Source organism: Talaromyces rugulosus, chromosome I (assembly GCF_013368755.1).
Source record: "Talaromyces rugulosus chromosome I, complete sequence".
Classification (NCBI taxonomy): domain Eukaryota; kingdom Fungi; phylum Ascomycota; class Eurotiomycetes; order Eurotiales; family Trichocomaceae; genus Talaromyces; species Talaromyces rugulosus.
In genome coordinates this window covers 6,635,524-6,661,236 of record NC_049561.1, presented here as the reverse complement: position 1 = coordinate 6,661,236, position 25,713 = coordinate 6,635,524, and the positions used below count along the sequence as shown (strand labels likewise).

At 48.3% G+C, this 25,713-nt stretch overlaps 4 protein-coding genes across 4 annotated transcripts; 3 read left to right on the top strand and 1 right to left on the bottom strand.

The window, feature by feature from the left end:
- Positions 1-725: 725 nt before the first annotated feature.
- Positions 726-2,414, top strand: TRUGW13939_02279 (uncharacterized protein; the record flags this gene model as incomplete). The annotated part of the gene is made up of 1 exon (XM_035485473.1): positions 726-2,414. The coding sequence occupies one exon, from the start codon at positions 726-728 to the stop codon at positions 2,412-2,414; it is 1,689 nt and encodes a 562-aa protein (XP_035341366.1).
- A 455-nt stretch (positions 2,415-2,869) lies between these two features.
- On the bottom strand, positions 2,870-21,808 carry TRUGW13939_02277 (uncharacterized protein; the record flags this gene model as incomplete). Its single annotated transcript, XM_035485471.1, has 27 exons — positions 2,870-3,580; positions 3,635-5,716; positions 5,783-6,268; positions 6,319-7,015; positions 7,070-7,170; positions 7,234-7,904; positions 7,997-8,061; positions 8,165-8,260; positions 8,463-8,803; positions 9,215-9,774; positions 9,834-10,479; positions 10,551-10,648; positions 10,723-10,763; positions 11,353-11,689; positions 13,876-13,927; positions 13,995-14,049; positions 14,110-14,151; positions 14,207-14,232; positions 14,290-14,313; positions 14,412-14,614; positions 14,690-14,796; positions 14,980-15,175; positions 16,328-17,520; positions 17,573-20,208; positions 20,724-21,374; positions 21,430-21,496; positions 21,546-21,808. The coding sequence occupies 27 exons, from the start codon at positions 21,806-21,808 to the stop codon at positions 2,870-2,872; spliced, it is 12,447 nt and encodes a 4,148-aa protein (XP_035341364.1).
- Positions 11,394-11,657, top strand: TRUGW13939_02278 (uncharacterized protein; the record flags this gene model as incomplete). Its single annotated transcript, XM_035485472.1, has 1 exon — positions 11,394-11,657. One exon carries the CDS (start codon positions 11,394-11,396, stop codon positions 11,655-11,657), a length of 264 nt encoding a protein of 87 aa, XP_035341365.1.
- Positions 21,809-22,600: 792 nt separating the features above from the next.
- Positions 22,601-23,977, top strand: TRUGW13939_02276 (uncharacterized protein; the record flags this gene model as incomplete). The annotated part of the gene is made up of 1 exon (XM_035485470.1): positions 22,601-23,977. The coding sequence occupies one exon, from the start codon at positions 22,601-22,603 to the stop codon at positions 23,975-23,977; it is 1,377 nt and encodes a 458-aa protein (XP_035341363.1).
- Positions 23,978-25,713: the final 1,736 nt, after the last annotated feature.

Genomic DNA, 25,713 nt, shown 5'->3' with positions numbered 1-25,713 from the left:
AGCAATTTTAAAAAAAAATTTCTATAAGAAATCTCCACCTGTGTGTCTATAAGATAAAATATTAATTGTAAAAATATGTTAATCTTTAGAAGCTTAGTATTAGGATGGATTTTATAAAGTATTTAACTTTTATAATACTATATTATCAACCGTTCTTTACCGGATCGGTGTTCGTTGGTAGTATTCTACCGCATGAGGTGACAAGACGTAGGTAAACTATGTATCTTGTAAACAAGATGACAGTATAGAGTAATCAGTTGATAAGCTGGATAAAGCCGTTATCTGCTGTCCTATAGCAGTAACGCTTTTCTGTTTGTAATAAGCCTATTACTCGCAGGCGTATCTTTCCTGTGACAACCAAGTCGTTTATTTGAAGAAATGTCAACAACGGTTTGTTGGCTATAATAATAAGAGATACACATAGTTAAGAAGAAAAAAAAATCACCCCCTTTTAGACTTGCTTACGCTAAAAGCATATTGCTTGAGACTCTTCGTGATATGCCACGAGAAAGATGTACTGTATCCTGGGGGTAATATCTATGACGTACTAAAAGAGCAAACGGGCAAGAAGGAGCAGGCCAGATTCTTTGTTTACGGACGTTGTCACCTGCCACCTGCCTCCTGCCTAGTTTCATTCTCTCTCCTTCTTTTACTACCCCTCTCATCCCGAACGTCTGTGCCATTTCTGCTAGCTACGATACTTCCGAATAGAGAAATATCTCACCATGTCTACCTCTACCATTACGCCAGAGTCGATTCCAGGCTTTCATGCCGTTGGGCGAACCACTGGAACGACAGTAGACTTGGAGGGTCTCTCATTCGTGACAGCCTGCCCACCCGATGTTGGCCCAAGAACTCGCCTCATCGCAGTTTGTGGCATCACCGATGACTATGGCCTAGCTAGTCCAAAGAAGGACGGTTGGCTCTTCTCGGACTTTTATCTGTTTCATTACCTCTTTTCTCACCGCCATGGGCCAACACCATCTCAGATCTGGGTGACTTGTGAAAAGCCTGAAGACCTCGTGCGGAAGTACACAGAATACGCGCATGGAGATCCAAAAGGAGAGCGAAGAGTCGTACTGGACAAGAGCATGATACCAGGGATTGAACAAAGTGGCAGCTTACGTGTTGTCTCACGGAATGATCTTCTAGGGCGTTTCTTATCCACTCTGCGCGAACAATCGCTCCTGGCTAAGAATGAAAATCAGCACTTGGTTGTCTTGGTTTTTGGTCATGGGGATTCGGAAACATTTGGCGTGGCTCTCGGCGGAGACGAAACAAACCTCAGAATCGAAGACGTCCAGCGCGCTCTACAGCCTGACACACCTGCCACACTGTTCTTGACATCGTGTTTCTCTGGGGGCTGGATTGTAAAGCCGAACGCCATGACATCCAAGCCTATCAATGCCACCGGAATCACTGGAGCAGGACCACGCGCAGAGAGCCAATCTTGGCCAGTGAGCTCCAGTATCGGTCGAGCGTGCGGAAGTATGATCACGAGTGCAATTTTGCAAACCAGTATCGCGATCGAGGAGTCACAGGAGACTGCTGAAGTTCACCACGACCCCACCTACATCTCATTTGCGCACTCTATATACGATTTGTATAAGAGGCTCGATCGTTTCTCCGACGAACGAGCAATCCATTTCTCTGCTCAAGACGATCAGTGGGGGCTTCACTTCAAACATCGCTGTGGTATACCGCTGTCACAATTGAAGTCACGCTGGGAGTCACTGCGCTCCGTGCCAGCAGGGAATTATTTCGCTGCAAGTTCAGACGAGCTTGGTATGGGCACTAGACTTCTTGGAACGGTCAGAAAACACAGCAAAGTGAAATATGCCGCACGATTCTATTTGCATAATGCTAACCCTGGTCAACACAATCTTGCGTCAAACATTGCACTCCATGGCCAACTGATGGGCTTGCTCAATGGCACGCGGAAATTCAGCGACGGGGAACTTGATGATATTTTTGAAACACTGAGGTATCGACTCGATGCACTCGCCCAAGCTAACAGCCTTGCTACGATTATGGGGGTCGCTAATGAATCCTTTAACGCGTATTCATTTAATCGTGAGCATTGGAAAACATCGAAAGAGCAAGACAAGCTCGATGCACTCGCCTGGCGGTTGCTAGTTGACAAAAGGATAGTAGACAAACCGATTGAGGGTCGTCCTTGGTACAAGCCTATCTATTTTCTCTGTGCTTGTTTAGCCACGTCTGGGCTAGACTCCAATGAAATCCAGCAGAGAGTCGCAATTGCAGAAAGTTACAAACGCAGACAAGCAGAAGCTATCTCGGAGTTGCATGGTAGCCAAATCACGAGGGATGAGGAAGTGATCCGTCGCCGCGATATGTTGGTGAACAAAATGAAGAGTCTTGGGCATCAGGTTCGGGCAGTTTTTCGCGGCTAATGGTCGAGATTCGGGGAATGTTTTTTGCTTATTGATAGATCTTCCTGTCACGAAGAAGGGAATTCGGCGTAGTTACGCACTTTGGGAGGCTTGTTCGAGGATTCCTCCCTAAATATCTAATGTAGAACATTCACTTCAATTGCTAAAAAGAGTAGAATAATAATAATAAAAAAACAAAAACAAAAAACCAAGAACTAAAGCTCTAGAATTACACTCATTGACAATTCCCGATCCCACCTATCCGTCCGTCCATTTGCTCGACACCTGTCCAAATTGATTCCCGTATGTATGTATGTATTGCATGTGTGTGTGTGTGTGTGTGTATTTGTGTATATGTCCAGTAGCAGAACTTTGCTATTTGTGACCAGAAAATTTTAACGCCATCAGTCACCGTGCATCCAAGTTGAAAAAAAAAAAAGAAAGTAAAGGGCAGGAAAGAAAAGAAAAGAAAATCATTATTCCTCCATCTTGGTAGAGGCTGGCTCGGCATCTGCCATTTCTGTATCCTCTTTTTCCTTTTTGTCGGCAGCTGGTTCGGCTTCAGCTTCAGGCCCAGCCTGAGTGGGTTGAGCCTCGGCCTCAGCCGCAGCTTCAGGCACTGCTTCAGTAGCAGCAGCAGCAGGAGCTTCAGCAACCGCTACCTCGGCCTTTTCTTCTTCAGGCGAGGGGCCGCCATTGATCCATGTCCGGAACTTCTTATTAGAAGCGTCAACCTCATCCTTGCTGAGTCCCCGCGCCCACGCCGGGTTGTTGACGAATATCTCACGGAAACGGTCTTGGCGACGTTCTCTAACCACCGTGAGTTCCTTGGCGTTCTCGTCCGCCTCTTCTTGACTCGATGCAGTAGGACGCCACCACCAGTCGTAGCTGCCCGGCTCGTACAAAATATGGTAGCTGTTTGCGCAGATGCGAATGACCAGTCCGTCCTGGTGGACCAGACGGCGGTAATATCGATTGTACTCCTCGTCCTGCTCCAACTTGGTCGGTAGGCTGTTCTTCAGGAAAGGCATCCGCATCTGAGAGAAGGGAACGCCTTCGGTTGGGTCTCGCATCGTGTACGCAGAGACATAGTACGACCAGCGAGCTTCCTGGCTCAGCTCTTCGTTCTCAAATGTACTGTCTTCTGCAGTCATCAACTGGATGTATGTCTTTTGGGTGACCGGATTCTAATTCAGTTAGTATAAAACAACAAAAACAGTAAGGATAACAAGGCCACTCACAAAAGTAATCCGGTAAATATCACCTTCCTTGACGAGACGCTCCACCTGCTTGCGATACTGAATCTCCTGGTGGTGTGTCGTCTCCTCCTTGTCTCGCTCCTTGAAGAAGAGGTTGACAATGTCGGCGCTACGGTCCTTGGGGTCTCCATTGAAGATATTGCTAGCAAAACGTGCAATTCCCGTGAAGATCTTGTCCAGATTGTACATTTGGTATCCGCTCTTCAGATAAAACCGGCGCAGTGTCTCCTCCAAGTGCGACGTTTCAAGGTCGCCTTTGATGACCTCGTCGCACATACGCACAATTTGCTTGTAAAGATTGGCATTGGGGCTGATGTCACTGAAAAAGTCACTCGGTATCTTGTCCATCAGTCCCAATTCGATCGCAGCTTTGGGCTGAGACTGGCGACGCACATCTTCATGTGCCTGCTTTTCATGGAGCTTGACTTTCAACAAGCGGCTATACAGCAGCTCAAACGTGCGGAAAAAGCAATATACATTGAGATTGCTGTACAGATGGTGCACCTTCTTCTCGTATGACTGGTTGAGCGTGTATTTGCGCTGCTGGTTGAAATTGCCTTGGTCTGGGTGCTCCATCCACTTCAACTCAGCAACGTCAAGAGGTTCGGTCGGATCCGGAATAGGTGTGGAAGACACAAGCACTGCATCAGGAGTTGCGTCACGACTAGGGACAGCGCTGACAGTGCCCTTTTCACCGCGGCGCTCAAGCACATCTCGCAAAAGATCTAGCTTCTTGGCAGTGACACCACGGCGACTGCGAGTAGAGGCCTCTTCAGTGGCCATGCCATCCTCGTCCATCTCTTCAGACGGTGATGCATCGTTCGACACTTCGTTCATGTAAAAGTGGAACGTGTCACGATCCATTCCAAAGAAGATAGGGATGAAGTCTTTGATAAAAGCAATCACCCGCTGGGGATCTTGGCCAAAGCCACCCGAATTGCGGTCAATAAAAGTCAAAAGAAGCTGAGACGCATCCAGGATGACATCAGGGTCGGAAAATTCAAACTCAAACTGATGACGAGGCAGCTGAAAGCCGCTCTTGCGGATGTTCCTTCCTTCTTCGTACTTGGCTTGGATCTCATTGTGGATGTTTTTGGAAGAGAACAGTTTCTTGTCCATACCCTTGTTGGTGATTGCTTGGTGGTCAAGGCTGCGCCAGAAGCACCGCTGCATTTGCTCGCGCCACACCTTGTCCCACTCGCGCTGGCTGGCTTTCCACTCCTCGCACTTCTGTTTCAGACGGTACAGGAGAACCGGCAGAACGTGACATGGGCGTTCAAACATTTGTTGGATGATGAGCTCGCCGCGTTGACGGTCATACACCTTCTTGATAACCCGTTTGTAGATAGACTCGCTCTGGCCTCCAAGACCAGGAGGCAGCACAAAGGCACTCCGCTCTGCTTCCGACATGACCAGAAACTGCTGCACGATGGGCTCGATCAACTGGATGGTCCGAACACACGCCTCGATGTGATGGTCATAGTCATGGCGGTCTTCCTCAATACGGTGAAGTGCATCTTCGTATTGATTCTTTCGATGCGCCACGAAGCCAGAATCTTCAGACTCCCACGTGGGATGAGACGCCCATTCGTCATTCAGCACACTGCGACATAGCTCATCCCGGCCGCTGCATGGCTTCTGACGTTCGCGCTTGGGCAGCAGGCGGTAGCTAGGCCCAAGGGAACGGCAGTGAGCTAGGTTCACAGAGCCTGACTCCTGCTTTGGCTTCAAGTCGATGACACGGTCTTCTGGGTCTTCAGTATGCATGAAGCGCTTGAACCACGACATGAGTTCCGGGTTGGATCCAATAAACCCAACCGCTCTTTTGACCAACACGTGACGGTCGATAAGATCGGTTGAATACAGGTTGCAAAGCTTGAGGAATTCCAAAAAGGTTTGCTTGTTGCCGATAAACTTCTTCACTCTGTCGAAAAATGCAAATTCTTCACTGTTTGGTGCGAGTGAGTAAGTTGGCGGAATAGCCTCAGGGAGAGCCGGAACTAAGGTTGGGGAAACCAACGGCCCGTCAGTAGGCATTGTTTTGGTATGATGAACCTTGGCTCTCTGTAAAACGGAAAAACTATTAGTGGAACAAGAAACAAAGACCCCGACCCAAACAAAGAAGCTTACCTTATTCATCCCACCGCCTTGAACGCTTCCTGCACGATTCGACTGCACGTCACCCATTCTGGAAGCGTCTACAGATGGCCCAGCAATCTGCGGTCCAAGACCAGTGGTGGGACCACCTCGGCGCTTTTTGGAGTCCTTGCTAGAATCTTTGACATTAAATTGCCCAAGAGGAGGCATTTTCACGTCGCGGCCGGGTGTCTGCGATTGAGTCGCAGCACCAGAAGGAGGGTACGGCAGTTCTCCACGGACGCTGCTAGTAGGAACAGGTTCGTCCACAGATTGTCGGGCTGCTTGAGCTTGTTGTTGCTTAGCCTGTGCTGTAGTATCCGGAAGGAACTGTTTAAAGTCTTCTAGCAGGTCTGGCGCAGAATGAAACAGCTGAGTAACCTGGGCATAAACATCTTGGATCGGTTTGGATTCCCGTTGGTATGTTTGTAAAATCTCAAGAAATTGTTTGTAAATCTCAGGAGCACCTGCAAACCGGTTCTACAAAGGGTCAGTAAACCAAGACGTGGCTTGCCATGATGAAGTCTCACCTTTATTTTGTTCACATAGCTGATGGCATGGTTGAATTCAACCGGACCGCGCTTGTTCAAATCTCCTCCCTGCGGCCCTTGCAAAACACCAGCACCGACACCGGCCAAGCTGTTCATGGGTCCGTTGCCAGAAGCCGTACCAGGAGATGCCTGCATAAGAGAAGGTCTGCCCACACCAGACGTTGCTGCAGCAGCACTTTGAAGCTGGGAGACGCCGCGTTGTTCTTGTTGGTGAAGAGCAGCTGCACCGGCAACAGCAGCTTGTTGCTCCTGCTGATTTTGGTATTCGTAATGATGCTCTTGGGCTTGGTTTTGGTTACCCTGCTGCCCGTAAAGACTGTTCAACACGCGGTTGTTGGGAGAATACGATCCCGCAATTCCTGATTGGCCTGGATGTTGTGGTTGCTGCTGCCAACCGCCCCTTGATTGTTCATAATATTCGGACCGTGCTGGAGGTGCAAGTGCTCCAGAAGGCCCCATTTCGTCTGCAGAATCAAGAGACGAACGAGGGGGGCGAGTGGCCATGGAAAGTGTGTTTGTACCAGACGGGGTGGTCACACGAATAGCGTTTGGGTTGTCATCTGTCCCGCACTCGATGCGGTAACCGGGAGGCAGAAATGTGTTGAATCCTTGTATCAAGGCGGGATGTCCCGTGAACAGATTTGAAACGCGCTGAATGACTCCGGGTGTATCGATTCTATTCTTTGTTAAAATTTCCACTAGCACAAATAAAAAATAGAGGGACTCCTACGCTTGGCTTTTGAAATCTTTCATGATATCCAAGAACCGGTTGTAAACATCGGGTTGGTCGACAAACCGCACTTTGACCTGGTCAAGGTAGCTCAGGGCATCCTATGAACGATCTGTTAGCTTTTATTTCTTACGAAGAGACTTTAGGTATGGAAACAAGCTTACGTTGAGAATAGGTTGCTGGCCTTGCGCCAGAGCGGCAACGTTGCCCGGTATCGACGCAGGTGTAGAGCCGTTGTAGCTTATCATCGCCTGCGAAGGTTGTGCTTGGGCGTGCTGCATATACGGCCGAGCAGCATTTTCTTGATGAGGGGGCATCTGAGCACCAAACAAGCTCGCAACGGTATTCGACTGTATCGAGTTCTGTGAAGGGTTCGCAGGGGCATTCCCGCCGATGTTGGAGAGCAACCCATTAGGCCCGTGAATAGAGTTGGGCACTTTGGAAGCGACAGGTTGGTGAATTGGGATCGAGCCAGTGTGGCTCTGAACAGGATGCGGCGGCGGCGGCTGCTGCTGCTGCTGCTGCTCGCGTTGTTGACGTTCAATATGTTCTCTTTCACGCTCACGTTGTTCGCGATCCCTGTGTACCATGTCCTCATGCCGCTGTCGCTCCAACAGCTCGCGCTCCCTGGAATCCCGTTCGCGATCGCGGTTTAGCTGAGGCGAGGGGTGTTGCATCGCCTGGCCAATGCCAGGTAGCGAGTGTCCTCCACCATGCGAAGGCTGTGGGTGCTGTCCATATGGAGACGGCTGATGTGGTCCGCCAGCGCCCTGCGCGAGATCTGCGAGACCAGGTAACGAGTGTCCTGAGGACTGGGTGACGGGATGAAACGGCCCTGAACGACAAAACCAAGCTAGTCAGTCAAGTCGCCTCATTTAAATTCCTAAAATGGTATTTTTCCACATCGAAAGAAAATGCCAAACTTACCCGCTGGAGGTGGAAGAACTGGTCCGGATGGTTGTGACGAGGGGCCCTGCTGGGGGGGATTTTGCCTGCATACGCCGATGACGACAAGGTCAGCAACCCGGGGTACATTACACACGAAATTTGCTCGAGCTTCTGCAGCAAAACAAATCACAATACAATAGCACATACCCATATGAGCCCAAAGGGCGAGACTGTTCCATGTTCGGATGAGATGGCGGGCCTCCTGCAGAGGAGTGCCAACTGTCGTTCCCAGAGGGGTTCATGCTAACATGAAAAAAATCAGAGCGAGAAGGGAGATTTCAAGAGACTGCGGCTGTTGTGAGAGCTTCAGTATCTTCACCGGAATTGACAGCACTAAGCCGAGTTCCGAGATCTCGTGGGTTTGAGTTGTGAATTGGCTTTCTTTGTGTGGTGGGATCTCGAAGAAGAAACAAGAACCAGACGGGATCAGAGTTCTGCCACAAACATCGCGGCTGTTTCTGTCTCTGCTGCAGGGGAAGGTGAAAAGAGGGGGGGGAGCAAGACTGGGATCTCGTGAGCAAGTGCCCAGGAGAAAGATCGTCTGGATAGGAGAAGTAGTTGTAGCACAGTGAGGGACACAAGGGCAAGTTGCGACAACACGAAATGGGTTTCTGCCCCGGAGAGATCTCCTGCGACCACAGTTGGCGCGACTCCGGAGAGCGGTGGAGAGAGGCAGTATGATCCTGTTGCTGCTTCGGGCAATGCTTGGCGGCGATCTCGGCAACCGGAGCATCGCTGTTCCGGAGGAGCTTTTGGGGCAGCCGCGATTGGTCGGATCAGCCATGCCTAATCGGGACTAGCCGATGTGCTACAGAGATGACGTCTTCGAGACCGGGAGAGACATTCATTATTATTGAGAATACAAGGTTCCATAGCTAAAAAAAATCGGCATCTGGGTACAATTGCGGGAGGAGTACAAAAACAGAACCCCCCCAAAAAGACACCAAACACTCGTCTAGCATTCAAGTGAACGCTTCTACAGGCAATTTGAGTATGAGGTTTTGCGAGTACCAATTGATTGGCATTTCGGTTATAACAAGCTGTAGAAGTAACCCATGTATGATCCTCTCTCATTAAGACCAACCGCCATCAGGGTACCTTGATTGTGTATATTCCCTTTACAATGCGGAAAAGACAAAGAGCTGCAAAGAATCAGTATGGAAGAACGAAAGGGGAAAGGAAAACACAAAGACTCACGTTGTTAGTGGCAGCAATGGCAATGCTATCTTCAAAGGGGTGCCAGCTCATATGTAGAATCTTCTTATTGAAATCAATCTGATCTGCGTCGGTCTCCTTCCTCATGCGAGAGCCTGCGCCAGCAGGGCTGTTGGCCCTGGACCCGTTCTTCTTTCCATTCTTGTTGATAGGGGTAGGAATGCCAACTTTCTTCGCCTTGAAAGCCGACTTGTCTGCCTGGAGGACCACCTCCGTCTCTCTGCTCGGATCGGTGGGGTATATCATGAAATTGTTGTTGTAGCTACCCGTCATCACGTTTTCTGCGTCGCCGGAGAACACGACTTCGAACTTGTCGAAAATGCTGTCGTTTTCGTACGTGTCGCAGAGTCGAGGCCGGAGGTGCTCGTGGATGGGAATGGTCTTGATCGGCTGGCGTTCCATGTTGACATCCCAGATCTTCACGGTCAGGTAGTCACGAGACAGGATGTAGCGGCCATCATTAGAAAATCGCACGTCGGAGATGGAGGAGATGATTTCGGAAAAGAAGGATCGGGAAGAGGCGTCTTCTTCCTGCTCGAACACTGTAGGGGAAAAACCGCGTTAAGAGAGGCCTGGGAAATTGGGGGGGAAGATAACTCACGTTTGGAGTGCTGGTCGCAAAGAGCGCGCTGTCTCATATCCGCTAGCTTGATAGTCCCCTTTGAACTAGCGTACATGAACCAGTTGCAGCTCTGAGGGTGGAATTCCGAAGCCGTGATGACTTCAGTCAGCTCTTCCATGTTTGCGGGCTTGATATCCACAATGTTGAAGCTCTGGTCCTGTATGTTGAGATTCCACAGATTGATTCGCAAATCATCACTGCTGATGAATGTCTCCCCATCACTGTTTACGGAAATGCTGTTTATGTGGTAAGCGTGGGCGTTTGCATACGTTCTTCGGGGCACGGCGGCGACGACAGTGTCGTGGTGTGTCATGCGTGGCAGCTTCAACGCCGAGGAATCTTTGAATGAGAGATGGGGAGGTCGAGTCGCTCCTCCGCCCAGCACACTAGCTGGCGTGAGGTCATGGGACAGATTGTTCTCGGCAACGACCTTCAAAGACTTATCAAACACCTTCCATAGCTTTATCGTCTTGTCATTAGTCGACAGTAAGAAGTGCGATGAATTCTGCCGTTTGCACCATTTGATCTTATTGATCTTCTCTTCGATTTCGAGGGACTTGAGATAATCGAACTCGGGCTCATGTGACTGGAATTCAGTGTGGAACTTGTACTCGCACGTTTTTTTCTAGTGGTAGACAGCATTAGCGAGACTGCAATCAGCAAAAAAAACCCCCCCCCGGAAAGGTGCATCATTACCGTCTCATTTCTTTCAAACAGAACCACTCGACCACCCTTATCTCCTGTGGCTAGATAGTTTCCAGTGTGGTCAAACTCAACCGTTGAAATGATATCCGCTGCAACCACGTTAGTTTTAAAGAAGACTTTTGCGTGATCGGTATCAAAGCGATAGATGGAATATCGTCCTTACCTTCTGTAATATCTTCTACATCGCCCTTATCCCCAAAGCATCTGTATATTCGCGTCAGTCTCACCGCCTTTATGATGCGATGTTTCTGTTTTGGGGTCCGCAGTGAAAAGACCCCAAATATTGCAATCGCGAGTGTAAAGAGCAAACGGGCGGGACCTACTGTGTAAATTTCCAGGTGGGCGACCCTGGATCTCCTTCTACCATCTTTCAAGTGGCAATCCTTGTGCAGCCAGCGAAGCTACCGTAACAATAACAAACAAAGATTAATCGATAACCAAGACTTGCGAAAGAGGACAATTAACGCGAGGTGTTTGCTATTCTGTTTTTTGCCCGCCGATGTCGGGTTAGCAAGAGTGATTTTAATATTGACCGGGGGTGGTGTTTTTTCCGGCGAGGGGTAAGTGTGGTGCAACAATGGAATGCCCGGGCTGGATCATATGGGACTGGATTATGTGATGAAAGAAGCAAAACGAGACAAGCTTGACAAGTACCTAAATATAAAGGTATTAGGCACGAGGGGATCAAGAGCAGGAGCGGGTCGGGTTTCTAGCTGTTCATGCGAGGGGCGGGTTTGCAAGAGGGGCGGGCAGAGAGACCAAGCGTAAAAGAGCAGGGGCGACTTGTACTGACCTAATAAAGAGGGGTGAAAGCCGAAGCAAGCAAAAGGCGAGATGGACAGAAGGGCGAGTGGGCTGGTTGGCGAAGCCCAAGGAAGACGAGGCCGCGACACGAGAGAACAGGCGGGGAAGAGGAAGGTCGTCGGGTCGTCGGTGGGAGGGGAGTTTTCGTGGCTTGGGGAGCCGGAGGCGGTCTTCCCAGATGGCAAGCAGCGTCGCGCGACGAGAGGCGAGGCGAGGGAAGAGGGGGCGAGAGGCGCGAGCGATGGATTGGGGATGCAGCAGGAAGAGAGCAGCAAGATAGACGACGGTGGTTGATATTGGGCGGTCTCGGTCGTGGGGGAGAGAGACTGGGAGCAAGCGCGGGAGTTGTTAGTCAGGCAGTCCGTCAGCCGCCGCTTCAGGCTTGGTGCGGTCCGGCTTCAGCTCAACTTGCTGCAACACCATTTGGCTCGCCTCTGATCAGAGGCATACAGACAACAATAGTTACTGGCTGCTTATTGTTTCTATTCGGGCTGTTATCCCCGTGCATATTTTGCCGCGTTCGGAGATAGCCATTTGCACGACTCACCGCTTACACGTGGCGGTGCGGTGTCTCTGGACACTGTACACATCACCTCGCTTCGTACATTGCCAGTGTGTCAGTTACAAAGAAGTTGGCAGTTTTGTTCCCCCCTGTTGCTTCATGTTGTGCTTTGTCTGCTGCAACGTCAAGTCGTAGTCATTATAGCCTGTTTTCCTTTGTGATGTTTGGACGGCAATAATACCGATCCATCATTCTCACGGTACTTTAGTATTTCGGATATTCAACGCTGTTTGTTGTAGAACTATTTCGAAATTATGTAGTCAAGTAATGCATGTGAAAAAAAGTCGATATACAATGAATCTATATAGCCTTACATTAGCCGTTGACATGTTTGCATGTCTCTTGGTGCGCCAGAGATGCCAGTCACAACCCGAACATTGATGACATCTGGAAACTACCTTTATTCGATACACTGAGAAGAGAATTCTCATTTCCTACCACGTAAAATTACCAACTTATTAATATGTCTAGCAGCATTTCCATACTGAAAAGGTTACAGGGGAGAGTCAGCATGTGCCAACTTTCCGGTTCTAGCCTAGCGCCATCATGGACACAGAAACCCTCGAGAATAACAACTCAATTCCATTCATCACTTTGTATATACCATAAACGAATGACTAAAGTGAAAGGGGCGGAGGGTACCCAAAATTAGATCCCAGAAATGTCCGAGAAGAGAAAGAAGTGAAGAGAAGAGGAAATCCAGAATCTATTCCTCCTGTTCATACTCAACAGCCTCTTCCTCCTCGGGGTACTCCTCATCAGACACGGACGCATCCTGGTACTGTTGGTACTCAGACACAAGATCGTTCATGTTGCTTTCAGCCTCGGTGAACTCCATCTCGTCCATACCCTCGCCGGTGTACCAGTGCAAGAAAGCCTTGCGACGGAACATGGCAGAGAACTGGTTTCCGACACGCTGGAACAGTTCCTGGATCGAGGTCGAGTTACCGACAAAGGTCGCAGACATCTTCAATCCGCGAGGAGGCACAGAGCAAAGCGCGGTTTGCACGTTGTGGGGAATCCATTCAACAAAGTAGTGGGTGTTTTTGTTCTGGACAGTGTACATTTGGTCTTCCACTTGCTTCATGGAAACGTTGCCACGGCTGTTTCAACATTAGTACAGTAACTACACAGCGGAAAATAAGAAGGTCGCTTACAAGATGGCCGAGCAGGTCAGGAAGCGACCGTTGTGGAAGTTGGATGCTGCCATCATGTTCTTGGAATCGAACATCTGTTGCACAAGCTCAGGCACAGAGACAGCGCGGAACGAGTTGGATCCGCGAGCAGTGAGCGGCGCAAAGCCGACCATGAAGAAGTGCAGACGTGGGAACGGCACCATGTTGACAGCCAACTTACGCAGATCCGAGTTGAGCTGGCCGGGGAAGCGCAGACTGACAGTGACGCCAGACATGACAGCGGAAACCAAGTGGTTGAGGTCACCGTACGACGGGCTTCCAAGCTTGAGGGTACGGGTGCAGATATCGTAAAGAGCCTATATTATCGGTTAGTTGGTAGGTGATGACAGGAGATTAGTCGGATAACATGCCTCGTTATCAATGCAGAAGGTCTCGTCAGAGTGTTCGACCAGCTGGTGCACGGACAGGGTGGCATTGTATGGCTCGACAACGGTGTCAGACACCTTTGGCGAGGGAACAACAGAGAAGGTAGCCATCATACGGTCTGGGAATTCCTCGCGGATCTTGGACAGCAGCAAAGTGCCCATACCAGAACCAGTACCACCTCCGAGCGAGTGAGTGACCTGGAAACCCTGCAGGCAGTCACAGCTCTCAGCCTCGCGGCGAACCACGTCAATGACCTGGTCAACCAGCTCGGCACCCTCAGTGTAGTGACCCTTGGCCCAGTTGTTACCGGCACCAGCCTGACCGAACACAAAGTTGTCAGGGCGGAAGAGGCCGCCGAAAGGACCAGCGCGGATGGCATCCATGGTACCGGGCTCGAGATCGACGAGGACGGCGCGAGGAACGTATTTTCTCTTGTTGACCTAGTCACGTTTACAATTTTAGCAAGCTGACAATTGGGTCTATGGGTTCAATCTGGGGTAAACAAACCTCGTTGTAGTACACGTTCATACGCTCCAATTGCAAATCAGAGGTACCATTGTACCTATTCAAAGGATTTTCAGGTCACCGCAAATATAGAAGCGAGCGAAGACACGATACTTACACACCCTCGCCGTCGAGGCCATGTTCGCCGGAGATGTTTTGCCTGTTGCCCGTTAGCCAGAAAGACCCCACAAATAATGTTTATACCAACAACTTACCAGAAAGCGGAACCAATTTGGTTACCCTTGAGCAAGGTATTAGTTTTCCAATCCACCGCGTCTTTTCAGATAATAATACTTACACACTGGCCGGTTTGGATGTGGACCTGTCGAGCCAAAGTGATTAGCGGTGTGCGAACGGTACATCGCACAATGGGGGTGTTTATGCTGGCACGCCCGGTCGCGGGCAGAGGGGGAAACGCACGATTTCACGCATTTTGGCGAGGAATTCAGAGACTGGTAAGCGAAGAGAAGAGGAGACAGTGATCTGGAGAGAAAACCAGGATTGGAAGCAGAAAGCGAGACCGGGGAAGAAAACAGACAGAAACCATGGCGCGCGCGGTCGAGAAGTAAAAGGAACGGGTGGAGACGCTGGGCCGCTAACGGGGAAGGCGCCGCCAGCACGGGCTTGTCAACAGTCTACACAAACACTACAACGTATTCCCTTGATTATTTATTGTTTACAGTTAATGCATAACTTACTTGTCAACACTCTCTTCATCTCTATCATGTCCAGGAAAAACGCGTCACCCACGCAGACAAGAGCACCGGGTGATCTGAGATTCGCCCGAAAAGGGGTCTCTTCCCTCCTATCCCGCGCTAGTCAATATTAAACGGCGCCGCTGCATTTTAGCGACTCGTCTCTCGAGTCTCGGCCAATCACCTACGGATCGGCGCCCATATTTGTGTTGTCAAGACTTGAATTGTTGAGGGAATAGAACAATTGTCTTTTGTCTTGCAGCATGAGACACTCCAGTCGAGCCCAGGCCTACCGAGTAGAGGGCGGGCTTTCATCTACTCGCTCTGCCATCGGGATGGGAGAAGAAGTCACATCGTTGCTGGTAATATCCCAGCTCAATGACGGAATGTAGAGTGCTGCAGCCAGTGCAGCAAAACACTGGTCATAGAGGCCATGAAATTCACAAAACCGAGCGATATACTCAAAGGCAACGCGAGATGACGGGGCTTCTAGACTACCAGCATGAAAAGTCCCTTTCCGTTCAAAGATTGCTTGTCAAAAGCAGTGACAGACCATCGAGAAAAGTATGTCCTGCCGTTATAATCTGTTGTCGCGTCCCAACAAAAGGATAAAACGGCTTCCCACCAACGAGCCTCGACTTCACTCGTTTCATATCCAATATCGAATCCGGTAAGGGTATGACCTGGTTTTTCCCTCCATATATCGCTGTCTGCAGATATGTGCCGGAGAACGACCGAGTAATTCAACCCACTGAGCTGATAAGATATAGGCCCATGCAAGAAACAAAACTGCAATATAATTATCCCTGCCTTTTGTAGACACCCCTTCAACCCCCGGCCATTCAGCCAGGGGACTATTCTCCAAAAAAAAAAGAACCTTCAAAGGATCGGAAATGGCTAGTAATAGACTCTGCGAGGGAATTGTCTTGGGCTCCGTGTTACATGTTCCATTAGAGGTACTCCAGGTCGAATGACCTTTTACCAAAAGGCCGTATTTCCCTTGAGATTCCCTTTCTTCACACGCGAATAAAAAGGGTTTGTTATCGGACATTAATCCATGGCCAAGAAATGAGGGTGAGCGTCCGAGAAGGGATGTCAGGTCGATGCAATGATATGGTAGTAACGAGGTAGAATTAGCAGCTTTGCTGTAGGAAGACCATTCCTCATAACTTTTGCGCAACACTCGATCAAATTCTATCTGACTAGGACGTACGCCGTCGTCCATGGTGTGTGCATAGATTCAAGGCTATGGCTATAACATGGAAAGTGGTGGGAACTTGATATGTACTAGCTACTACAAGTATGTAGTTGCCACGATTCTCTCTAAATCGGTGAGCCCTAGTCGGACTCAGGCCCGGATTATCCAAACTCCGAAGCAAGGCATAATCGACATCTGCTTCGTTTTGTAAACCAATAAACTACCAGAAGAATAAATATATTGTAGAATATGTATTCCAAAATTTGAATAGAGCGGCAGTATTTGGAGGTTTGTGTATGGATATACAGTAGGGCTCGGATTACGGTTCCTAATAAACCATAGCTCCTATCCCAGTATCGTTCTGGTCAAAATCTCCTTATCCCCGCTATCTTGTACGAGATTAAAGAACGATCCTCGGCATCTCAGCAGATCGGCTGGTTTACCAGCCTCGGCGATCTGTCCGTCGTTGAAAACTAGCACTTGGTCAAAAGACGCTATAGTCCGCAGGCGATGGGCTACTACAATCAAGGTCCGATGGATTTGATGTTGGATAGTCTCTTGTATTAATTTGTCGGTCTCGTTATCCACAGCTGAGGTTGCCTCATCAAGGATAACGACCTTTGATCCCTGTACTAGGATTCGTGCCAGACAGAGGAGTTGTCGCTGGCCTTGCGACATGTTGGCTCCGCCGGCACTGATTGGCGAGTCCAGGCTAAACAAACCAGAATTTCCTTCGTCGGCTAATAACTTGACGCTTCTCAATGCATCCTTCAGCTTCTCGTCCGGAATTTGTTGGAAGTAATCGAGATTAGACCGTACAGTACCGGAAAATAAAACAGGGTCTTGTGGAACAAATGCGATTCTTGATCGTATCCACTGGAGCTTTACTGTCGAGATATCGATTCCATCAACGAGTATTGAACCACTACACGGTTCAATCAAACGTAGGAGCGTGAGCGCGAGGGATGACTTGCCTGCGCCAGTGCGGCCAACAATACCAATTCTCTGACCAGATTCAGCAGTAAAGGAAACATCTTTTAGTACCAGAGGAAGATTAGCGGAGTATGCAGCCTGAATCCCATTCACTTCGACCTTTCCTTGGGAGGGCCAGTCCTCTGGGACTTCTCTGCCCCCTTGGTCTTCGGTTTGGAGGCTAGCATAGGCGGTAATCGCCCCTGCAGAGTCCATATAGGTCTCAAGTTGTCCAAATGAATTGACAGCCTTGAACAGGGCCCCGGAGAGCCCCATGGAAAAAGTAAGTGAGAACCCCACGAATGGTATGTCAATGATAGACGTGGAGGCAAGCAGCAGCATACTCGTCACGGTACTAAATACAATGCCGATAAGAGACATTTGGAGACCGGTCCAGCGGTTGAAAATCCAAAAGTGCCGCCGGGCTATCGATAGTCTATCGAGATGATGATGCATCTGCTCTACAAATCTATCCACGGCACCAAAGGCTCGGATTGTTGAAACCCCCGAGGATGACGACGTGAAGTGCTCGAGGATTGCAGCGGTTGGCTCCACGTCCGCACGTTTCACCATTGATCGAGCTTTGATGTAGATCCGTCCCACTTGTAGACCTGCGTATAAGAAGGCCAAAGTCAAAATGCTCGTATTCCTCGACGTGTATAACCTGGAAAGTGTCAGTAGTGGTATTGGACTTATTGTCGAGGAGAAGATATTACCCGACGATCACAATAATCATCATTTTGACCATAGAATCAGCAAATTCAGATAAAGTGACGAGCAAATGATCATCAACCATTCTAGTATCTGCAGTAAAGTTTTTGAGTATGCCTCCGATAGAAATAGTGTCGAGCCAAAGAAGGGGCATTCGGAGGACACTGAAAGTCATCTCACGAAATACCGTTTTTGATGCACGTGCTGACCCTGAGAAGGCGTTCAAGTTGAAAAGGAGCTCCCAAATGATAGTTACCACCAAGCTTAGAAGGTACAAATGAACATATTTCTGCAGCCCAACTGTTGTATGCAGCTCAGCGGAGCTAGAATCTGCAGAATTAATGTATCCCAGAGTCCACTTCGTTAATGCATCTAGGAGCTGCTTGGTGACCAACCCTAAAATGTAAAAAGCTGCAAACTTTAGGCCACCGGCAGCGGTAAAGTACCTTAAATACACTGTCAAATCATTCCGCGCGTCGACTCTTTTGACTTTGGTCGTAGAGTGAACCCTTTCTTTCGAGTTCGCTTCTATTGGTAGGCTAGATCCAACATTCACGTTTGGGCTGGGTGTGATTATCGTTTGTTCCATAGAATCGGTTGTGCTCGCCGTGTTGTTTTGGACTTGAACAATGCATCTTGTCTTTGGAAGGCACATTGAAACGTGGTGTGTTACTAGTATTCGCGTACGACATTTGCAAAGATCACCGGTGAGAGCTTGGAGTATATCTTTCGAAACACTGGCATCCAAAGCAGAGAATATGTCGTCAATTACTAGTAGTTTCGCACTTGAATAGATTGCTCTTGCCAACGCAACCCGAGCTCGCTGGCCTCCACTCAGTTTAACGCCCTTTGGGCCGATATGGGTCTCATCGCCTTTAGGTAGGGCTGCTAGGTCAGGGGAGAGTGCACAAGCATTTAGGACTTTCTCATATTTCCCCGGGTCTAGAGGACTTCCGAATAGTATATTATCTTTGAGTGTTGCACTCTGAAGCCACGGTGTTTGGGCCACAAAAGCGGCTGGTTGCCCCTCTGCCATTGAAGGTGCTTCGATATTCCCACCTAAAAGATGGGCTTCACCAAGAATGGCCAGAAGGAGTAAGGTCTTTCCAGATCCCGTTTGCCCATGAATAATGCTGAGCTCTCCAGGTGGGAACGTAACGTTAAGATCGTGGAGAAGGAACTGATGAGATGTAACTTTCGTCTGATCTTGCGCTTCATTTGTTGGCCAGGCAATAGAAGCATTGCGGAACACGACCTGACCAGACGGACTTGGATCTAGGGCTCTCTTCTGTTCCGGCCATCTTAAATACTCTTCCATCCGGTGTGAATTGGAGCGAGCGTCCAAGAAATCCTGAAATACCATCGGGATGACTCCCAATGTTCCCTGTAAGTGAGGCAATAACTCGATCATTGGGAAGATTATTGACGAAGAGATAGATGTTGCACTGTATGCAAAGGTACAAACAGAAGCTGCCGCGACCAGCAACGGAGCCATAAGCTTCCACACTGACCGCATAGTACTAGCAAAAAAACTTTTTCGCAAATGCTTCAGCTCCTCTTCTCGAAATTGATTAATACGTTCTTCCCATTGAGCCTCTAAGCCATGGAATTTGATCTGATGTAGAGCTTGCATGGCCTCATTAACTGCCTTTGACTTCCTGTCTCTAGCTGCTGTTAAGTCTTTCCGTGTCATTCGTTCATTTTTGATGACCAAGGTGTGTATTGGGACGCTTGCCACGGTAACGGTGATGGCAGCCAGCGTGCTCTGCCAGCCTAGTAACCGGATGAGGAATATTACCGCCATTATAAACTTGACAAGAGAGAAGGGCAGCATGTGGTTGACTGCAGTGAATTTGCTGAAGGCTGACGTGTCAGAGGAAATAAGATTGATTGCATCGGGTTTTTCCTTCTTGGAGTTACCATTATCTGGCTGCTTTGAATCCTTGGCCCGTAGTGCTTTCTGGAAGATGGCCATGATGAGTTGCGCACGAATCGGTATTCCTAGTTCAGACCATTGAACCCAGGCGAGGTGAAAATGAATTAGGGTTTCACCTATGGAAGACACTCCAATACCAACCAGCCACAGCCACGCCTCGATGGTTGGACCGCCGGTTATTTCCAAGCTTTTGAGCAACTTCATAGCACAGTAAGGGTATCCAAAGGTCAACATAGATCGCAGAAGCATCAATGTCCATTGTTTGGCGAACGCAATGCCGCGCTGGAGAATGATATGATTCCACAGCGAAGTTTTGAGATTGGCGATTGGTGGTTGTGACTTGGACCTAGTGTGATAGTCCAGCACAGGTAGTCGGTCAATGCCGACGTTTTCCCCCGCAAGGCGAAGTGAGTAGACACACCAATGCATGGAATATTTGTGGAAGGCCGATGACCCATTCTCACCATCCACAAGCTTTCCATCGGACGTGAAAACATCTGGTCGGCGAGGAAAAAGAACTTGTACCAGAGCCAATAGGAATGCAACACCATGTTGCAGTAGGGACGTCTTTGTATAACCCAGGCCCCCGAAAACGTGCAAAACAAGAGTGAGAACCGATAGAGCTGATCCTTTAAGACCAGCCGTATAAATACTGGAGCAATCGCGCATCCTATATAACCACAGGCTGTGCAACAGGATTAGAAGCTACAAACTCAGTTAGAAATATTTGTACCGGAACTGGAATTTTTCTTACCCAGCTGAGTGAAGAGAGAAAGTGCTTATATGAGTTCAAGCTGCCATATTTGCCGCTGACTACCGAGGCACTAAATCCAAGCCCTGCTAATGAGGAAGCGAGGAACAGAAGCTTTCGTATTTTTGTCTGGTAAACTGCCTCGGAGTGATGTGAAGCGACTCCATCCTTGTCTGAGAACATCTCTGTCACTCAGAATAGTAGGTATAAGGGACTTGAAGTGGAAGAAAAAACAATGTTGGGGTAGAAGTGTTGGTCATGCATTGGGGGGTATTGGCCCATTTCAGCTTCCTAGCACGTGCCTAGTTCGCGTCTAATTTAAATGTTATTTCGAGCTTGACCAAGTTAACGAGTCTTTTGTGAATTTTACGACTATCGCTATAGTGCTCGGCACGAAATAATGATATTCATCTATATTGTTCTTTCAAACTTCCAAAAATAGAGGCTATAAATTAGACTACATCTAAACAAAAACTCCATCCTGCTCCATACCTCCGGTGAGAATCGCATCCTTTTCCTGTTTCTCATGAGGCTCCCTGAAAACGTCGTACTTTTCATCATGCCACGTCCTGGCGGAGAGATGCCGGCCCTTGCTATCAACGTAGATGGCATTGTCTTCCGGTCGCAAGAAGTACGCAATCGAGTAACGATGATGTTCCTGCCGCTCTGTAATTGGCAATACACGGTGAACACAGGAAGCGAATTGGTGGCCAGACAGAAACCTTAACGAGTCTCCGACATTGATCACGGCGTGGCCAGGTTTTGGCGCAACAAATCCCCACTGGTTTGTTTCGGGGTGCAGGACCTGGAGGCCATAATCACCACAGAACAGCAAAGTGAGACTGCCAATATCTGTGTGCATATTATGGCCAATACCGGCGCCTTCTTGAACCTGTCGTGGATACCGAAAAAGGACCATCGTTGTCCTGGCAGGGACATCGGGGCGGTGTTTCTCTTCAAAACGTAGGTCTCCCGTCAGACCCATTCCGGTGGAAAGGCTCTCCAAGAGCTTCAGGACCACGGAATGAGATCCTGAGATGAAACTGTCAAAAAGATCCACGTTATTTTTGACCGTGCTCGGTAATTGAGGTGCGCGAGACTTCATCTCGGCTTCGGCGACCTACCAACAAAGTTGTCAGTGCAATTTTTCTCCTTTATTCAGCAATAAATCCTACTTTCAAAGTCTCATAACAGTCTCTTTCGCCTCTCTTGGCTCCTGTATAGGTGCCGGTTGGTGTATATCTGCTCAGATGAGTTTTTATCCTAAGAATTCTTCTTTTCAAAGACTTACCCATGTGTTACGGACTGCCTTACGTCACGTAGTTTGACATCCAGAGGCTGGTCAAAATACTCTTCCATAAACTTGAAAACATCTCTTGAATTATCCAGGGTGACTTGAGCCGCACCGGTCAAGTCAAGATAGAAAAACCCAAGAGATTTGCAATTGCTCAATAGTCTCGCAATCTCTATAGAGTCTCCCGCAAGCAGCTTATCGTAGCTGATAGTCTCGAGAGGTGCTACCGGAATTTCAGAGGATACCTGTGGAGAAATCATCTTGCGGTGGTGAGGTGGTCTTTGGAAACTGGGAGCAATCGACACGGGCGCTTAACCACCTCTTGTTTCGTCCACCTAGTCATCCGTTGCTCCATGACTTCATTATTTCCCCGAAACATGCCACGGAGATTACGCTTATTGTTTTCTTGTTTTACGACCATCGGCCGACGTGGTTGATCTCTCCAATAATACCGACCGCCATAACTGGAAGATACAGTGCCGCTAAAGTAGCTCGTTACCGCTAGCAATACTAGCTGTTTGGTGACGGTTACGTAAATTATGCAACGGTAAGAAGACTAACGTACCCCTAAATATTTCACATGGCCCTTTCTTGAATGTTAATATTGATTAGCAAGGAAAATAGAACGCACCATATCCGGTATAATACGTTGGTAAGGGGGCTGTGTTGGTTTTTAGTTGTTTTCAAAGCATACTAACCTGGAACTTGAGCGGGGTCATTGATCAAGTAGTTATCTGGTGGAGATACGGCGTAATTAGCTGATGTTGAGATTATGTCTCGCCGGGGGAAGGGGGGGGGGGGGCGTGGTTGCAAGACTGTGTGATGGTAGGGAGAGGGAAAACGTAGCCATGATTTTACTCTCAGCCCAATCCTATTTACACTAACGCGTTAAATGTGTACACCCAGGCAACTGCAACCCTCCAGTGCCAATATCAATTGATAGCAGTTGAAATGTTTTGCTATCTACAACATACAGAAAGAGAGAAATAAACTAAAGGATATTATACCGTACTCATCAACTATACTGTACGGATGCAACACCATTGAACAGCATGTTCAGTCCCTCAGCCCCCCCAGGACGGCCTGGCAAGCCTTTTGAGTTGGACCTAGACATCGCCGAACCTGTGGATGGTTCTTCCCAGCAAGGTTCCGAATATATCATATTTCGACAGCAGATTTTGATTGCCCTGTCATGCTTCATATTGACCTTCACAGGTTGTGGTATCAACTTTGCCTTCGGGGTATACGAAGAACTCTACGAGACATTGGATGGACCATTCGAAAACGCAAGTCCCGGGGAGATTGGTCTCATTGGAACACTCGCTGCGTCTTTGATGACGCTAGGTGCCCCTATCGCCAGTAATTGGTGTAGAAAGTATGGTCCTCGCTTTGTTGTACTTCTTGGGGCGGTTCTATTTGCCATATCGGGCATTTCCGCATCGGTCGGTACACAGCTATGGCATTTTCAGGTTACCCAAGGCTTTCTTCAAGGATGTGCAGCATGTCTGATCTATATTCCCGCTGTCACAGTACCCCCTAAATACTTTGATGAACGGAGGGCGTTTGCCATGGGAATCATCACTAGTGGCACAGGGTTCGGCGGAATGGTGTGGGCTCCCTTTCTTCGCTTTCTGATATCTTCTCTGGGGTACAGACAGACAATTCTAGTGGCAGGTGTGATAGCAGGGATTGTTGTTGCTATCTCCGCATCCGCTTTGAAAGAAGCCAAAAGAGCACCCGTGAAGGCGCCACAGACTCGTGGCAGCCGAAACCTCCGTGACGAAAGGCAGTGTCCTAAGTCAAGAAAAGGCGTGGTCCTTTCCCAAGACTTTATTTCTCACGCTCTGGGTACTTCTCTCCAAGCAGCGGCATATATGATTCCGGTATACTTTATGTCTTCCTACGCCCGGACCCTCGGGTATAGCAGAGCTGCTGGAGCAAACATTATTGCTCTAAGTGATGCCTTCAATTCAGGGGGCAAGATACTCATTGGATACTATGCAGACCGACTAGGAAGTCTCAATGCTTTGGTACTTTCGACTTTGGTCAGTGCAGTTGCTACATTTGGACTTTGCTATGTGTCTGTCTCAGACTTGGACGCCGATTTTCACCGTATTTTATTCCTCACCTATGCTTGTATGTATGGAATTACTGCGGGTGCCTATGTCTCGCTTTTTCCAGCTTCTTTGATGGAACAATTTGGGAGTGTAGACTTTGCGAGAGTGAGCGGACTATTGTACATGATTCGTGGAATTGGAACTCTGGTTGGTACGCCATTAGGTGGTGCATTGGTGCGGCATGATATCCACGCTACTGTTCCTTCCAGCTTTGATAGGACTTTTTTCTTTGTTGGATTTCTTCTCTTCGGTGCAACAATCTCCGTCGCCTGGGCTCGAAGCCTCAAGCTCCAACCATCACCTATTTCGTAACTAGCATTGCATGTATGATAATTCACATTCACAGTTGGTAATTTTGGAAATCCCTCATGGTATCTTCTTATCCATTGTTTTGAATAGCTTAAACCGGCGTATTAAGACCAGCCTTATGTCTATTTCCGTGCCTAGTCCAGTATACCCTCTATTCCATAATCCAGCTGTCTTTTTAGCTCTTGCAGTGTCAGATTATACGCGGCTGTGGGGACACGGGACAGGCGACTGAATTTTTGATACCATCCCTGCTAAGAAAGTAGTCTAAACGAAAAGCCTAGAGAGCTGTTGGCCCTTCCTCAAAAGGAAATTCATCCTTCCCGACGCTAAAATAATCACCAGCTGAGTTGGGACAGTGCTAGGCTCACAGAAATGTTGGTATAACAATAGTCATGTGTAAAATAGTGATATGCCAAACTAATCCGCTTTGAGAAGGTGAAAAACACATAAATTGATGGTTTTTGAATACGGTGTATTGAAGAAACAGCAACATACGGCCGTTGGTTTTAAATGATGCTCTTAGCAATAAGTGCCGGACAAATGTGCCCCCTCCGGAGTTTTAAGAACTGCCCCATTGTTGACCATCTCAACTATAAATACAGACTTCCTACCAGTCTTGTCTTGTACTCTATCACGGTGATTTACTATCTCTCCAGAAATTCCTCCCAAAGAACCTTCTTACAAACCCACCACCAATCAAATCGATTCATCTATCATCATGCAATTCACCAAGTCCATCCTCGCCCTCTTTTTGGGATCTGTTATGCTGGTCGTTGCCGCCCCTACTGCTGAACCCGGTAGGTAGCCAGTGTTTCAACTTTAATGGATTATATTGACAGGTGATCTAGCTGGCGTTGTTGTCAGAGCCTGCGCCCGCGATGTTCGTGACGCCGACGGAGTCGTCAGACGCTACGAGGGTGACTGCGAATAGAAAATCGGTTGCCACATGGTCTATCGGAATGGCCGAGAATGAAAGGACTTTGACGAGGCGGTTTTGGGGGGGTTGGAAGCCTAGTCGGCAGTTAAAATTTCAGTCATATGTATCTAGTCCAGTAGCTTAAATTAGCTCCCTAAATGAAGGCAGGCAGCTTGACTACGCTGGTATTTATTCACCTTGTAAGTAGTATTAATTTAGTCATAGCGCGCGTAGAAATGGAAATGTATTGAAAAACTACAAGTAATGAATTCAATGTTCTGTCATTATATATGAATTATATCTCTAGCTACTTGAAATTCTTGACATTATTTACTTTTGCTTGGTTGGTTGTTGATCCAGATGTCGACCGCCTGGAAAGTCTCGTTGGTGGCTACATAACTATATGCCTGCAGACTCTAGCAGATTGAATGCCTGCCTCTTTTGTATTTTGTGCTCACTAGACTCTCCAGATGCCTAGATCCCCTACGGGAATAATAATAGCTATATATTGCAAGAATAAAACCTATGCAACCTTGTTGCAGCGGTGGTTAGGGCCAATCCCCAACAGACTACCCTTTGAATAAATGCTCTGACAAATCCTTATTCTAAATTCGGTGGCAATCGTCCGCTGGTAACTTGGACGCGTCAGGCCCCCAATCTCCACCAGTGGATAGGATAGAGGATCTCGCTTACCCGAAAACCCCCAGTAAGACACAGATATCACCAGTCATACGTTCCACTAAGATCGTATGTATTATTAGGCCCTTATTAAGCCTCCAATGGGGTGGTGGGGAGGCTATATCACAAGTGTATAGTTGAGATG